Source organism: Staurois parvus, unplaced genomic scaffold (genome assembly GCF_062004578.1).
Source record: "Staurois parvus isolate SC_StPar_1 unplaced genomic scaffold, SC_StPar_1.0 ptg000409l, whole genome shotgun sequence".
In the NCBI taxonomy this organism is placed as follows: domain Eukaryota; kingdom Metazoa; phylum Chordata; class Amphibia; order Anura; family Ranidae; genus Staurois; species Staurois parvus.
The window spans coordinates 1,260,267-1,278,256 of record NW_028318205.1 but is presented as its reverse complement, the minus strand read 5'-3'; the positions used below and the strand labels follow the sequence as shown (position 1 = coordinate 1,278,256).

Below are 17,990 nucleotides of genomic sequence, written 5' to 3'. Positions count from 1 at the left end.
AACCCTGTCAGGTTTTTCTTGCCATCCATGTCCTGTTAGGGAGATGTCCCTTTACTTCTTGTCCCATAGTCAAAACAGGAAGTGAGAGGAAAACCCAAAGTGAGGGAATCCCTCGGTGTTACCAGGATTACCAGAACTGGAGTCTCCATTATAAGTTTTCCCTCTATTATTGACACCACATATGTGTATGTTATTTGTTGTTTCCACCCATAGTAGGGCCCAGAAACAAAAGTGAGCATTTTGTTTTTTTCCTACCTAAAATATACTGACACTGACTGACACTAATTAAAAAATATATATATTTTTTTAATTCTACCTAAAATACACTGACCCTGATCTTAACCATTGACCCTAACCCTAACAGTGACCTACGTCAAACCCTGATCTACTATTTTGTTTCTCTATTTTCTCTAGATTTATGTTTACATTGTTCTCCTCTAGCAAGAGAAAAGGATACAATGTACCTTTCTCTCCATTCAAGAGGAGGAAAAAAAACAGTGACTGATCTATCTGATGAATAATGAAAAAGTGCAGCGCTATACAGTGTTAAGAACCATCAATTTATACGAAAGTCCATGTTAAATAGTGTTAAAGTCCATCAGATACATAAATGATGGACTTTAACACTATTTGTATGAATTGATGGCTCTTAACACTGTATAACGCTGCACTCTTTTGTTATTTATTAAGCTGAAGGATTGTATCTATTGTGTCAGCTGAATTTTATGTATTATTCAATCTGAGCACAAAGATTTATTTTGAGTTTGGAATGACCTATCTGATGGCCAATCAGAGGCTATCACAACGATAAGGTAATCAGGAATTGGACTGTTCAGTTACTGATCAGTAGTACGAGGCCCAGGGCTCTCAGTGAGAGCCAAGTCCCAGTGCTGGCGGTACACTGTGAAATAAATACCACGTGAGTTATTTTAACTCAAAAATGCATGCAGTATTTATCTCCAATATCTGACCCAATATCTGTTACACAACAAAAGTGAAGTACCAGAGAAACTTGAACAGTACTTGGCTCACGTAAGCAGCAAATTTGACAAAATGCCAAGGTATTACGCACAGACAATGGAACTAAATATACGGGTGATAACAGACCAGTGATTCTCAGGAAGCAAGACATAATATTTCAACCTTTTGTACCATACAACCCAGAACAAAATGGGGTTGCAGAAAGAATGAACCATACTCTATGTGAGAGTGGAAGAACCATGCTGTTTAATGCAGATATGCCAAAAAGCCCCAAATTTGAACCATGTAAAAATTTTTGGAAACAAAATGTGCACATCCCAAAAGAAAAATGTACAAAGTGGGATGTTCGTGCATAGGAAGGTGTGCTTGTGGGGAACAGTGAATCTCTAAAGGGATACAGAACTCGACAAGAAACAAAGAAATAATCAGTAGAAGTGTAGTTGTCAGTGTGTTCATAATTTCATGAACTAACACAAACGCTTCAAACTGAGGCAAATTTCACAACAGTGTCACATGAAGACAAGCAACAAAGTGACACAGAAATAAAAATTAATTTGGACAATCCATACATTGTAAAAAAAAAAAAGAAACCAGACCACAAGAGGCTTCAATCAGGAAATCCACCAGAAGCAATAAAGGCATCTTAGCCAAACGACTGTCGTAGCATTAAAACCAGAGTCAGATTCATGGAATGAGATGCAAAGACTTCCAACCCATGAGAATTAAAAGTGGATCAGAGATGCTGATGAAGAGTTGGCATCTCTTAGTGAACTGCAGACATAGACACTAGAGATGAGCGAATTATTCAAAAATTCAATTCGGCTGATTCGGCGAATTCGCGGAATAAATTCGATTCGAGTCGAATATATTCACTGCGAATTTAACTTATAAAAAGGGTGTTTCTAGGCTTCAGAGAGCCTTTATATTAGTGCAGAACACTGTACCTTTAATTTAAATGCCCTTGGAGTCTGCTGGGGAAGAGAAATAATACTGTCAGTCAGTATGACATGCAGATGAGTGCCGTCGATCTTAGAATCACCGCACACTTCACTCATTTGGGCAGTCACGGGGCCAAAACCAGAGTGTGGAGCCACAGTGTGGCGGTGGAGGCAGCAGCAATGGGAGGCCATACAGCAACCTATGAAAAAATGGAACCCACCAGCAGTGTGAGGAGACCTGAAAGTGGCACATGGCAGAGTGTGGCGATGGAGACAGCAGCAATGGGAGGCCGTACAGGGACCCATGACACACTCTGGACCTGGCAGCAGCATGAGGAGGCGGTACAGGGGCCCATGACATATTACGGGCCTGGCAGCAGCATGAGGAGTCGGTACGGGGGCCCATGGCAGATTACGGGCCTGGCAGCAGCAATAAGAGGCCGTACAGGGACCCATGACACACTCTGGACCTGGCAGCAGCATGAGGAGGCGGTACAGGGGCCCATGACAGATTACGGGCCTGGCAGCAGCATGAGGAGTCGGTACGGGGGCCCATGGCAGATTACGGGCCTGGCAGCAGCAATGGGAGGCCCGTAATCTGCCAGCACCCTATGACAAAATGGAACCCACCAGCAGTGTGAGGAGACCTGAAAGTGGCACATGGCAGAGTGTGGCGATGGAGACAGCAGCAATGGGAGGCCGTACAGGGACCCATGACACACTCTGGACCTGGCAGCAGCAAGAGGAGGTGGTACAGGGGCCCATGGCAGAGTGGCGAAGCGTAAGCAGCTTAAATTGAAGGCCATACAGAGGCCTAAGTTAAAAATAATAACATGTTTGGGGCATGATTCATGGCGGATTTAGTCAGTTGTGTCAGGAACTGGTGGTTTGAAATCCAGACTAATCCACGCCTGATTCATTTTCACAAACGTGAGTCTCTCCACACTTTGGGTGGACAGTCGTGTCCTCCGCGGAGTTACAATACCTCCTGCCGCACTAAACACGCGCTCCGATGCCACGCTACTGGCCGGGCATGACAGCCTTTCAAGGGCAAATTCAGCTAGTTGGGGCCAAAGGTCAAGTTTCGTTGCCCAGTAGTCAAGGGGATTGTCTACCTCGGTTGGCAGGGTGCTGTCCAAGTAGGCCCAAGCCTGTTGTTTGAGGTCCTGCTCCAGGTCCACCTGATGCTGCTGCTGCTGCGGCTGGTTAGTAGTTTCCTCACTGCGCTGGTGAAGAAAGCTACTCATCATCGACTGCAGACTGAGGCAGCCGCTGCTGGTGGAGCTGCCACTGCTCCTACCACCCCACCCCTCCCCTGCTGCCATGGCAGCGGAATGCGAGCACACAGGGCCCACAGTGTCTGAGGATGGACGTTGGCGCAGAAAGGCAGAGACCAACTGACTACATAGGTGGTTTTTATAGTACGTTATTTTGGCCTCCCTCTCAGCAGGTGTGAAAAAGGCCACCATTTTTGAACGGTAGCGAGGGTCCAACAAGGTGGACAGCCAAAAGACATCCCTCTGTTTGATGGTTATTATTCGGCTGTCGCTACGCAAGCAACCGAGCATGCTATGGGCCATTTGTGCCAAGGAATGCGAGGGACTCCCTGCCTCCATCTCCACAGCATACTGCCATGGTGCGTCTGGGTCCTCTGTCTCCTCCTCCTCCTCTACCAGATGCTCCTGCTCCTCCACTCCTGTCCGCTGAGTGGAAAAACCACCCATTTCACTCAATAATTCCTGAGAACCAATGTCCTCCTCTACCTCCTCCTCTTCTTCCTGTCCTGCCCCCACAGGGGTCATGTGGCGTTGAGATCTGTGCGCCACGTCTACCGCACCCTGACCAGCCATTGTTAACAGCATTTGTTCCAGGACGTGCAACAGAGGAATGACGTCGTTCATCCCATAGTCCTGCCGACTCACGAATAGCGTGGCCTCCTCAAAGGGCCTGAGCAAGCGGCAGGTGTCACGCATGAGCTGCCAATGGCTGACATCTAAGTTACACAGGGGAGTACCTTTATCCGCTTGTAACATCAGGAAATCGGTGATGGCCTTTCGCTGTTCGTAAAGGCGGTCTAACATATGTAGGGTTGAATTCCACCTTGTTGCAACGTCGCAGATCAGGCGATGCTGTGGAATTCCGTTCTGCCGCTGCAGCTCAAGGAGGGTGTGCTTTGCGGTGTAGGAATGGCTGAAATGCATGCAAAGTTTACGTGACATTTTAAGGATGTCTTGCAGTGGGATGGTGGATTTTAGGAACCGCTTGACAACCAGATTGAACACGTGAGCCATGCATGGCGCATGGCACAACCTTCCTTGACGCAGAGCAGACACCATGTTCTTTCCGTTGTCGGTCAACATGGTTCCTATTTTCAGTTTGCGCGGAGACAGCCATCTGTCGATTTCTCTGTTCATTACACTCAGAAGTTCCTCCCCTGTGTGACTACGTTCGCCAAGGCATACCAGGTGCAGCACAGCGTGACACCGTTGCGCCCTGCACATGTGATATGCCGGTCGGGTAATGGGACTTGGCACGGGGGTGGCGGCTGAGGACACGGCGGAAGAAGAGGTGGTAGAGGCGGACATCTTTGCTGGACCAATGACGTGCAAACGTGGAGGCAAAAGCGGCGTGACCTGTCCAAGTTGCTGGTGCGGCTGTGCCGGCACCACGTTCACCCAGTGGGCCATAAATGACATGTACTGTCCCTGACCGTAGTTACAGCTCCACACCTCGGCGCTGCCGTGCACTTTGGCAGAGACCGACATGCTCAAAGACTGGCCCACCATTTCTTCTACATGTGAATGCAGGGCTGGCACTGCCTTTTTGGCGAAGAAATGCCGGCTTGGCACTCTCCACCGCGGCACGGCACAAGCCATCATTTCTCGGAAAGGTGCTGAGTCCACCACTTGGAAAGGGAGGGACTGCAGCACCAGCAACTTGGACAGGAGGACATTCAGCTTCTGCACCGTCGGGTGCGTGCTCGCAAACTGTTGTCTCTTGGAAACGGATTCCAAGAAAGACTGCTGACGGAATCCGTGAAGAGGAGTAGCAGGAGAAGGAGCATCTGAACGAGCGGAAGATGCCAACGAGCGACAACTCCCCTCAGCAGAGGTGTTGGAGCCTTGACTGGCTGATAGAGGGCGATTGACGTCGGGTGACGGAGCAAGTAACGGAGCGGGTGATGGAGCGGGGGCTGGGGCAGGCAGAACCGCCGTATCTTTATCACGGTTTTCCCAGGCCACCGAATGCCGACGCTGCATATGCTGACGCAACGCTGTAGTCCCAACATGGGCCCCCTGGCCATGCTTGACTTTCTGGCCACATAGTCGACATACAGCTACGTTTACTTCCTCGGGCGGCTTGACGAAAAATTGCCACACCGCCGAGTAGGAAACTTTGCCCCCGCTACTCCTCACTGGCTGACTGCTACTTCCTCCGTGCACACCGGCACCACTACTGGCCGTGGTGGTAGGCTGCAGTGGAGCTGGTGCTCTACTCCGTGGCCGTTTGCCTCCACTGACACTGCTGCGACCCTGCTGCCTCCTGGGCAACCCACCGACTGTTTTGCTCGCTGCCAAGCTGGCACCCTCTTCTCCTGATGATGCGGAAGCAATAGCCTGATGACGACGAGGCTGCCAAGTGCGATCAGCCTCATCATCATCAATTAGGGTCTCCGCCTCACTACTAGCCCCCTCGGCTGTGTGTGGGTCAGGAGACAGACCTGTCTCTAGACCGGCTACCGAGCCACTCTCCTCGCCAGTACTTCTTCGCCTGGCTGCTGAAGAGGCGGATGTCTCCCCCCGTTCCTGACCGCCCTCTGTTAGCTCTTCCTCACTGTACAGTGGGGCTGAGCCCACAGCATGCGATACTTCGCTTGGTGAGGGAACACCAAAGGACAGGGGCAGGTAGAGGACACGTGATTTCAGTGGGCTTGCTCCCGGGCCATGCCAACTAACGGTTGTGTCTGACGTACCCACCGACCGTTGGCTGTAGGTGTCAGAGGTGACCTGGGAAGAGGAAGACGACCGAGCCAACCAATCGATGACGGCAGGGTTGTCGGTGGAGACACGACCGCTGGATGACACCGGGAGCACTGGCCTCTGGCTGCAACTAGTGCTGCCTCGACCCCTTCCTCTGCTGCCACGTCTGCTCGCTCCTGAAACATTGCCTCCTCTGCCACTCCTCTGCGTGTTGTCTGACATACTCTTTAATTCAACGATTCTGTGTCCCTGAGTAACGATTCTGTCTCCCTGAGTAACGATTCTGTGTCCCTGAGTAACGATTCTGTGTCCCTCAGTAACGATTCTGTGTCCCTCAGTAACGATTCTGTGTCCCTGAGTAACAATTCTGTATCCCTGAGTAACGATTCTGTGTCCCTGAGTAACGATTCTGTGTCCCTCAGTAACGATTCTGTGTCCCTGAGTAACAGTTCTGTGTCCCTGAGTAACAATTCTGTGTCCCTGAGTAACGATTCTGTGTCCCTGAGTAACGATTCTGTGTCCCTGAGTAACAATTCTGTGTGTGTCCCTGAGTAACAATTCTGTGTCCCTGAGTAACAATTCTGTGTCCCTGAGTAACAATTCTGTGTCCCTCAGTAACGATTCTGTGTCCCTGAGTAACAATTCTGTGTCCCTGAGTAACAATTCTGTGTCCCTGAGTAACAATTCTGTGTCCCTCAGTAACGATTCTGTGTCCCTCAGTAACGATTCTGTGTCCCTGAGTAACAATTCTGTGTCCCTCAGTAACAATTCTGTGTCCCTGAGTAACAATTCTGTGTCCCTGAGTAACAATTCTGTGTCTGTCCCTGAGAAACAATTCTGTGTCCCTGAGTAACAATTCTGTGTCCCTGAGTAACAATTCTGTGTCTGTCCCTGAGTAACAATTCTGTGTCCCTGAGTAACAATTCTGTGTCCCTGAGTAGCAATTCTGTGTCCCTCAGTAACGATTCTGTGTCCCTCAGTAACAATTCTGTGTCCCTGAGTAACAATTCTGTGTCCCTGAGTAACAATTCTGTGTCCCTGAGTAACAATTCTGTGTCCCTCAGTAACAATTCTGTGTCCCTGAGTAACAATTCTGTGTCCCTCAGTAACGATTCTGTGTCCCTGAGTAACAATTCTGTGTCCCTGAGTAACAATTCTGTGTCCCTGAGTAACAATTCTGTGTCTGTCCCTGAGTAACAATTCTGTGTCCCTGAGTAACAATTCTGTGTCCCTGAGTAACGATTCTGTGTCCCTGAGTAACGATTCTGTGTCCCTGAGTAACAATTCTGTGTCCCTGAGTAACAATTCTGTGTCCCTGAGTAACGATTCTGTGTCCCTGAGTAACAATTCTGTGTCCCTGAGTAACGATTCTGTGTCCCTGAGTAACGATTCTGTGTCCCTCAATAACAATTCTGTGTCCCTGAGTAACAATTCTGTGTCCCTCAGTAACAATTCTGTGTCCCTGAGTAACAATTCTGTGTCCCTGAGTAACAATTCTGTGTCCCTGAGTAACAATTCTGTGTCTGTCCCTGAGTAACAATTCTGTGTCCCTGAGTAACAATTCTGTGTCCCTCAGTAACAATTCTGTGTCCCTGAGTAACAATTCTGTGTCCCTGAGTAACAATTCTGTGTCTGTCCCTGAGTAACAATTCTGTGTCCCTGAGTAACAATTCTGTGTCCAGGAGTAACAATTCTGTGTCCCTCAGTAACGATTCTGTGTCCCTCAGTAACAATTCTGTGTCCCCGAGTAACAATTCTGTGTCCCTGAGTAACAATTCTGTGTCTGTCCCTGAGTAACAATTCTGTGTCCCTGAGTAACAATTCTGTGTCCCTGAGTAACGATTCTGTGTCCCTAAGTAACGATTCTGTGTCCCTAAGTAACGATTCTGTGGCCCTAAAGTCTCTCTGGCACTAACTCTGTCCCTAATACAGACAGGTCTGTCTCTCTTGAATGACCGGAGGCTAATGGAGAATTGTAAGATGGCCGCAATTTATAGCTCCACCATTACACAGTGCTGGCTGGCTGGCTGCTGATTGGCTAATGCGATCACATGTCATGAATGAATGCATTATGGGTCAGCGCCTTGTCTGCGCGCCTTCCCAGAGATCCCCGCTCTGTCGCCACACATGTCGCCGCCATTTTTGGGAAAATTCGATTCGTGCATCCGAAGTTTGCTAATTTTCGGATTCGGCGCGAATCAAATTTTTCCTGATCTTCGAAACGAATTCCACTTCGCCATGTTCGATTCGCTCATCTCTAATAGACACTTTCAGCGCTACCTTAAGGTAAACAGATTTCTAGAACTGAGCTGAAATGGGACTAATATAAGGAGTAGTTGTTGAGAGGGTTGTGTTGCAATACAGTATTCATGTATTTTGCAACCACTCCTTTAGTGTTCAGTAGATATATATTCTTCAACCAGAGGATGGCAGTGTTTATAAGTTTGTCGTTGCATCTATGACTTTGCTCTATGTCTGCACTGTAATAAAGTTCTTGTTTCCTGTTAGCAGTGAAGCAACAGAGAAACACTCGGGTGCTGTGCACTGTCTGTTCTGTAGAGCTATATACAGAATCTCTAACAGTTTTGGTGGTGGCAGTCTAGTCCACTACTAAATAGTGAGGTTTCTGCATCTATTTAGTTAGTGCCTGACTGGCTAGGATTTACTTTTTGTTTTTAATTTTTTAAATGATTTTACTTGTTGGAAACTAATAAAAATAAAGTTAGCTGTGTGTTAGTTTTGAAAAACACCTGCTGTATGAAGTCTATTCATGAATCCTTCTTAAAGTGGTTGTACTGTAAGCCTCTGAAATAAAAAGCATATCCCCCTATAGTGTGCGCTTGCCTTAATCCAAAGCACCGAGTGTGATTTCTGTCTTTTCTGTCATTCCTCTGCTATTTGCATGAGTCACTTCTAAGGATCTATGCCAATATCAGACAAGCCCAAGAGATGGCTCCACTCCACCTCCAGGATACAGCAGGTGATAGCAAACCTCAGCTGTGCAAGTTCCCTTATCAGATTGTCTAGGGTGGGTGTCCATTCCCTCTGCCAGGTCTCAGAATACATTTAGTATTCCTCTCTATGCAGTGCAGTGTGTGTGGCATCAGATCTCCACCCCCTGCTTTCTGAAGCTCAAAAATGCTGTGTAAAATGTGTGCTTTAGGAGGCTATAGAGGAGAGAAGGATGTAGATAAACAGGTACAACCTATATAGAAGGATTTGTTTATTTCTGTATATCACCTGGGAACAGTCACTTCATTGGATATATGTAAAGGTTTACAACCACTTTAGTTCTGATTGTACCTTTTACCCCAGAAGAGGTGATCCCAAAGAGAGAAGTACCAAAGTACCAAGGTAGGTACCTTAGCAGCTTAAAGAAGTGTCTGCTCTTACATCGCAGAGTAATATTAACATACTTTGCAAATGTATGTTCCTGAAACTTCTAATCTTTTTAGTGTAAAATCAGATTTTTCCTTGCTTAGTAATGAAGCACTGATGAATTGGCTCAGAGCTCTTGGTCTGGCTGTAACTGATTAAGCAATTCCCACCTAGAGGTGCCTGCATACACCTGCAGCAAATTTCAGTGCCTTTATTCTGCCAGAATGCTGAGCTGTTCTGATTGGGCAAAACTCTGACAATGCCAATTCCTGTACCCACTCTCTTCTGGCAATCATACATTCCTTGTGGCCCATCACAGTGATGGACAGCCTCATTGTCCAATAAAAATGTTTGTGTGTCTGTGTGTGGGGGGGGATTTTTATTTATTAATTTTTTTTTATTACCTCTTCCCGTCTACCCTGGTGTCCCTATTAAAAGTTCTAAATGTTCAGGGGGCGGGAAGGTTTGGCGATCATGTGACCATTGTGATTGGCTATCACAGTGGTCACATGATTGAAAGCTGGTCCCACTGACTACCGATCTTTAGTCAGGACTAAGAGCTGCCTTTGTCAGCTCAATCTTTGTTTTGGAGCTCGCAGTGAGCACACTCCTAGCACATACACATTGGCCATCCAATGATACATATGTGTGGCACGTGGGTGTTAAAGCCCACCTTTTTGCAGCTGCACATATCTGTTACTAGGGCATAAAGGGATTTAAATAACAGGATCACTTTAAGTTACATTTCAGTTTTGACTAAAGTCTACTTTTAAACAAAAATCTATTCACACAACTATGCCAGATTGCTCAGAAACAATTAGTAAGCTGCATCTTAAAGAATTGTTTAAGATTTCTATAGGTCTCAGCAGTCAACCGGCTATTAAAAGAAATTTCCAGTCAAAGGAAAACTGGTATTGATGATTTTGACCTCTTTAGGAACACAGAGGACACATCTGCGCAGAAGACATGTATATGTAAAAACATCTGTAGTTGAAATTGGAAATTAGAGCTCCTGGGGAAAGGAAGAGGAATAGCAAGAAGCTGTAGCACATTTTACATATTATTTAAAATGCCAGCCCCCTTTAAGAAAATGAAGTGCCAGAACTGCAATTTAACAGTTTGCTATTTTTCACTTTTTCCTTCATTTGAGAGGGAGAGTCTGTCAACGACAACAGATTTCTGCACACCATTTACCAGGCATCTCTTGATTGGTGCAATGTAATTATACACAGTAGCAATATTAATCAGTTCTTAGCTGTAAAGCTGTAAATTGAGGGCTAGTCCATGGACTTGGGAGATCTTAGCTGTGCTCCATCTGTTACATGTGTAGCCTTGTATAGCATTTCTCAGCTAGTCCTTGATATTTGTTGTGCACATGCTATGATTATTTTGCCAGAGATTAATGATCGCTGCTGTTCAAGAATCTCAAGCTCACTCCCTTTCTGTCAAGCAGCCAAAAAGTGGAACATTACATTCATGTTTTACATCTAACTTATTTGCATTGAGATTTCCACTTCAGCTAATAAAGTGGAATGATTTCTCAAATGACGTCTGTGAGGTTCATGCAGGTTCACTCCTCTTGTATACGTAGCAATTGACTGTTCTCAGTCCCTAAAGGTTTTGCCAGGACCACTTGGACACATAACTGCTTAGTAGTTACCAGTAGAATGTTTAGAAATGGAGAAAATTGTGACCTATATAGGGTTGTCTGTTGAGGGTTATGTAATATTTGTGACTCATTTTTCAAACAGATATGTACGTGAGACAACACACAAGTAAACTTGATAAGCATGTCATTTTATCCCTAGGCATTCATTGTTTGTTTATCTGGGGTTGCAAGCTCTGAATGGGGACTTCTGCTTTGTTACCCTTTCTTTTAGAGTTCTTTATGCAATTTCCATCATCACAAATTTCTTTTGGAACATGGTGCATACTCACCCTATATACAGTATATTTAATCTGGGATTCCAACTAGGGATGGACATATTTTTGAAGCTACAGGATGGGGAATTTTACAATGCAAGATATAAATACATTATCAATTAGGGGTTGGTGTGGTTGCCCCACGTATTAAAATTAAGCTTATTAGTTTTGGAATCTTCTTTCCAGTTTTCTCTAGCTTTGTCTATGTCTCCCTTCTGTTGTTTTTTCAGTCTGGCTCTGGCCTTGTATCTCCTCTTCCTCACGGGTTGGGGGGGGGCTTGGTTGGCGTGGTGTCCTTCCTTGTTCTTTGATCTGAAGTGAATTCTTTGAAGTTGGAAGTGAAGTTATTAGGAATGAATAAAGTTGTGCATGGGTTCTTTTTCTTCCTTTTCCTCTTAGAGGATTAATATATTATATAGAGGTTATATCATTTGATTATAATTAATTGTATAATTTTGATTTCTAATTGTTTGAGTTTATAAAAATCTTATGTACTTTTTTGTATGTTTTTTAAGTTTTGTCCTATTATGTATATGACAACCAAGGTCCTGAGGAAGTGGGAGACTCCTTGAACTGCGTCAACCCATATACATCAACCTTATGTTTAATCTGGTACAACATTTGTGTTATTTGGTTGGTGTCATTACCTCTGGAGATGCAAGTGATGGAAAAAAAGCTTTTTGGCCTTTTGTCTTGATGGGCATATTTTTAATCTTTGTCAAATTATTGTATTGTAATGAAGATCTTTTTTATTATAAACAATAGTGTGCTTGACCATTTGAGGCATACATAAAGTCCCACAATAATGTGGATACTTAGTAATATTTTAATGCAGGGATGATGCCTCTCATGGTGAAATATTGTTGATAACACTCCACCCTTGTAAGTAATTTTGTTATGTTTTGAATGTTACGTAGGCCTCCTTCAACACCTAAGTGGAGAGATTTTCTTGATTTAAATGGGCTCAGTAAATATGGCCATGTTTAGTTGGAATGGCTCCTGTGCAGAGTTTAGATTGTGCTAACCATTGAAGTGAACTCTTTCTTCCAGTGACCCCTGGAAGTGGCAGTGGGACAGCCAGCCAACATAGTTAGCACTTCCGCTTGGCAGTACTAGGGTCATTGGCTTGAACCCCAACCACGGCACCTCCTGCCTGGAGTATACATTTTCTGCCTGTGCCTGCATGGGTTTTCTCCGGGTACTCTAGTTCCCCCCCACACTCCAAAGGCATGCTGGTAGGTTAATTTGTTCCTGTCTAAATTGGCCCATGTATGAATGTGAGTTAGGGACCTTAAATTGTACAGCCCTTGAGGGCTAGGTATTGATGTGAATGTACTATATATATGTAAAGTGCTGTGCAAATTGACGCCACTATATATGTACTTTAAATAATCCCTGCCATGGTTACAAAGGTAGTGGATGCCTTTCTTCTTGGTACTTCTGTTTTCCACCTGTGCTGATAGATTATTTGTCTAAATTGGCTGTAATATTTATTCGCAGGTTCAAAAAAAAACCATCTGCAGCCTCCTAATCAGACTCTAGTAACACTCTGTCCAGTAGACAATACTGCTTTGGTGTCTCATTGCAAGCCTGAAACTCTCAGCAGGTGTATGTCAAATTAGGGCATATTTCAAATGAATATAACTAGAATAAAAAACGTATCTTATAACATTCAAAGAAAAAAAAAACAGTGTTTAGTAAATTTGCCTGGAGATCTTTATCAATGTTTCCCAGTTTGTCCACATGATTCACATATTGTAAATGTGGTACATGTAAATAATTACAACTAGGGATCAACAGACACAAATATTACCAATTTTACCATCAAAGCTGAAGTATTCAACTGCCTAAAATTTGCTTAAAAAAATAAATCTATTTTTTTCCTTTATATAGAGGGTGTGTTTTTGAAAATATATATATGGTTGTTTAGTTTATATAACTTTAGTTTCTATAGCTATAACTTTATTTTAAGCCCTATACTAACTATCCTGTAAAGGAGAGATGTATATACTTACCTACTCTTAGGATACCTTGGTCTGTTCACATGATCTCCCCAGCAGCCAGCTTCAGTAAATGAGAGAAAATGCCAACAATGACTGCAATGCTTATGTGGTGATGTCACCCATAGGCTTAATATGGGGCATCCGTTGTCGACTCTGAAGTCAGCGCTGGGAACTGATCATATGACCACACTGGCGTGCCCTCAGAATAGGAAAGTATAGACCTTTTTCCTGTACAGGGTACTTAGAAGAGGGAATAGAATGGGGGAAGGAGCAGGTTTGTAGTATTTGACTGGACTTTTACTTTATCTTAACCACTACAAAACTGGATTCTTTTATCCCCTTTCAGTCAAGGTCAGTTTTCAGCGCTTTATCACTTTGAATGAAAATTACTCAGTCATGCAATATTGTACCCAAATTAATTTCATATAATTTTTTAGACAGATAGAGCTTTCTTATGGTGGTGTTTAATGAAGGTTGAATTGGGCTTTAACAACAACTACTTAATCTAGTTATACATTTATTACCAAATCATTACATGTATGTTTAAATACAACTATCATATAGATCTGCTCTTGCCTTGACAGTACCCTTATGCCAGACCTTGTACAGCAGCTTTAATTCTGGGAGTAGACCCAGGCACAAGGTTCAGGATGTTATCTAATTCTTGACTAACAGCTTTTGGTCAATTGCCAGAATAATAGATAAAAGGGTTAATTAATTATATATATATTTAGGTGTCTCTGCAGTTTCATGCTTTAAAATAACATTTTACTTTTCAATTAGACCAGAGTTTCCCTATAAATAAAACACACATGGGGGGAAGTCAATAAAGCGGGTTGCCACTTCTCTGGCATTAATCCCTCTTGGTAATGTGTTGCGCCAAATTCATGAAGCATCCGCAACACTTTTGGTTCTAACAGGATCTTATGCACCAAATTCAGGTAGTTCTAAAAGGTACCACTTCTACATTGCGGCGGAATGAATGCATCAAATTCAAAATAAAATAGTGACAGAGATAAACTGGTGCAGACAGATTTTGCTAAAGTGTCTTGCGTGCATTCAAGAAAGTGCTGCACCAGTGGACACATGAGAAACACTTTCACAAAATCTGTCTGCACCAGTCTTTTTGAATTCCAGGGATGGTGTATTCACAACCCATACTTTTTTTTTTCCAGATCCATATAAGAGATTTAAAGTGAACTTACATGTTGTAATATCAGATCACTGATGTTAGTTGATATCGCTCGTAGCCAGTCTGCACTGTCGTGTGCCGACGGAAACTGCAGAGTCCCCGAGCTTACTCCATCCTGCGCCAGCAATTCAAATGAATTAGGTCTGTGGAAGATGTATTAGCAAAATAATATTTTAGTGATAGCTACAAAAGTATATTATTTCTAACATTCGTGTTTACATAATTCTATACTTCTCTTATCAATAAACTACATACTTGTTAATAATGTAAATTGAATAGCTGATGTCTCATTAGAAATGAAAAACGATTGATCCTTTTCTGCAAGGGTTTACATAATATGCTGTGAAATGCAGAAGGTATATTAAAAAAAATCAGAAGGAACACTGTGAGCTTTTATTTGTTACCGTTTTCCCAAGGATTGCCAGTTAATGTCCTACCACTGCAATGTTCATCAGCACAGTACTATCAAGGCTGTCTCATATCCCTTCAGTCAATTAACCCTAGAAGCAGTCAATGGGTAATGCACAAGCAAGGAGATATAATCAAGAATCAGTACTCCATCTCTGGGCTCCTGACAGCCTGTTTGTTTGCAATATGATAGTTAGGCCTCATGCATACTTGACATTTTACCATAGCTATTAGGGGCATCTGCCTTTTTTCTGCTTCTAAAAACCCCTGCATGCTAGCCTGTGTGTCCATGCACATGTAGGTGTTTAGAGAAGTTTAGAGACAAGAGTGCTTAGAGGCAGAAAGAAAAACCCGCTGCCAGTGGGTCCAGGAGCAGCAGCATTTGGCCTGAAAAAATGTTTGATGTTTGAAAACATACGTTAAGGCTAGGAGTGTTTAGCTCTTGAGCATTCATTCATTTCAATGGCCAGGTTAAATTATTATTATGGCCACTTATATTAATTAACACCCAAGTGCTTGACTCGCCTAAACGCATTACACAAATTTACAAGCATCAAGTGTTTTTTTCTGCCAAAACGCCAGGAGGAAAGGTGTCTAGGAGAGATTGCAAAATGTTCAGTGTGCATGAGGCCTTGTTCTCCACAGGCAGAAATAGGGTAGAATTTTTTTTCAAAATTGTTATATAAGATACTGTATATATGAATGATTAAGACTGGCTTCACTTGATTGCATTGTGGAAATGCTCTGTCAGAATGCAGAAGGCACCAATGGACCTGCTGTACATTGTGATATGCTGTGGATTTCAGGCTGATTTTGAAAAATCCTCTTGCGAACTGAACACAGGCCAGTTTGCTCATCACTCATCACTCTCAAGTCTTAAAGGGATTTAATCACCAGCATAGCCCTAGTCTTAGTGTTAGTGATAGGTAATAGTTGAGGGGGCATGACTGATAAATGGAAAATTTAACCAGTTTTCCAATCCAAAAAAACGTTGAGGTAGAACATCTGACAATGGGTTTTGGGCACTTAAAATAATTGTACAATCAAATAATTGTTTAGATTCCATAGCTCCTAGACCAGCAATGGGCAAACTACGGCCCGCGGGCCGTATACGGCCCGGCGGACCTTTTAATCCGGCCCGCAGAGCGTGATAAAAAAAAAAACAGCCAGGGCAGGCAAACATTGGCTGTCAGGATGTGTGTAGGTGGGGCAGCGTGACGAATGTGAGGGGAGCTAGGCTCCTCTCACAGTCCGCCCTGAAGATCGGAACGGCGCGGGAACACGGCGAGAGGAACGCACGGAGCAAAGGTAAGTAAATTGACACAGGGGGGACTTGGCTTACTACTTGGGGGGGGAATAGTACTATGGGGGATGAAATACTATATGAGGGATGAATTAATATGGGGGATGAATTAATATGGGGAATGAATTACTATAGAGGGGATGAATTACTATAGGGGGGATGAATTACTATATGGGGGATGAATTACTATGGGGGATGAATTACTATATGGGGGATTAATTACTATGCTTACTATGGGGGAATATTACTATACTTACTATGGATGGCATGGTAGTGGCTGGGCCGGCCAGCAGCTAGTGGGGGGCGGGGCTCATTCATCTACTCTTGGTCTGGCCCCCGGGTCCAATATATGAACCCATTGCGGCCCTCAAGTCAAAAAGTTTGCCCACCCCTGTCCTAGACCAACTGTTGGACAGGGAAGCTTTGCCCATTTCTCTTCACTTAAACCAACATCGCTGTCCTGGAATAGCAGCTTCCATCTAAGATCTCTCACAATAATATTTAGCTGTGTGGCAGATTCCCTTTAACAAATGGTGGAAGAAGCCTTTCAGTAAAATAGCTGGTTTGCATTGAAGGTTACTGTTGGTACAGTTACACTTTGCAGCTTTGCTGTTTACATCCTTCTATGTGAGGTTCCCCTGTAGCTCTCCTTCTCACAATTCCAAACATTCTGGACATTAAAAAGTTCCCACAACAAATCAATTGTTGTATTCCTGCTGCTGATTATTTGCAGTATTTCAAGCAGAACAAAACTCCTCTTTAAGTACTACTGTAATATTAATTATTTATTATAAATTATTGGAGCTGGTATTTGCCCCTTTGACAGTCTTTAACTTCATTAATGTAACTTGTTGCTTTGTTAACCGAGGTCTCCAGCTGTTGCACTTGAAAAAAAAGTTCCACTAAGTTTGGAATATTGTAGCAAACAGAATGCAAACCCTTATCAATTCCTCTATCTGAATCTTTAGGGAGCCCAAAGATAGATCATTTTGTTTTTCGTTTAACGAGCAGGTGGAACAAAACAATGGACCAGATTCCCTCATACGCACATTTAAAGTGGATGAGGGAATCCTGCCTGCTCAGCTATTATCGATGGTCTGTAGTGCTGATCAAGTGGGGAAAATCTGACAGGGTGGTTGTACAGAAATTGGCCAGTAGATCGACTTCTGTGCAACCTCACTACCCATACGTGGATTGAAATTTAGCCGTTCTCTGCTGAGCCAGCCGAATTTCGGTATGGTCATTTTTACTGGAAGTACAACGCTGGATAGTATATTGAAATACACCAGTACAATGACTGGGAATATGATTTGCATTTAGGGCTGTATCTGTATGGGGAGCAGGCAAAAGTTACAGATATGGGAAGAAGGATGCAATTCTGTATGCTTCCACCAATTTTGCATCCAAATATGTGTCATGAGTTGTATAGGACAATGAAAAAAATACATTACCGTTATTAGCAAAAAAATGCTGTAGCAAAGCATAAAGGAAATTAGGAGTGATATGAGATGCAGAGAATGTTTTAAAACTTCTGAAACAACTCTCTTCACTTCCACCATAAATGGAAAAAAGAATGTATTATTATACAATATATTGTTTATTATAATATTTTATTTGCAAGTTGACATTTTAGAATATTATTGTGAAAGGACTTCACTAAAAAGTCATTTTTGATGTGATATTCATTTGATTTGCTTGCTGTTCCATGATTGTATTTTTTATACAAATTTAAAAGTGTGTATCTGTGTACATAAATATAAATGAGTATAGTTGCCCACTAGATTCTAATGTCATCTATTCTCATGGTAGTAGATAGAGGGCTGGATATACTATGCACACTCTGCCATGTATATTAGATTATGAACACCTATTAAACAGAAGTCA

General features: G+C 43.4%; 1 protein-coding gene across 2 annotated transcripts in view; it reads right to left on the bottom strand.

Moving 5' to 3' along the window:
- Positions 1-17,990, bottom strand: part of SNTG2 (syntrophin gamma 2) — a 618,654-nt gene that overhangs the window by 197,436 nt on the left and 403,228 nt on the right. For both annotated transcript variants that reach the window (XM_089686706.1, XM_089686707.1), the window contains exon 10: positions 14,409-14,538. In XM_089686706.1, coding sequence (XP_089542832.1) covers positions 14,409-14,538 — 130 coding nt within the window. The remainder of the gene's footprint in view (positions 1-14,408; positions 14,539-17,990) is intronic.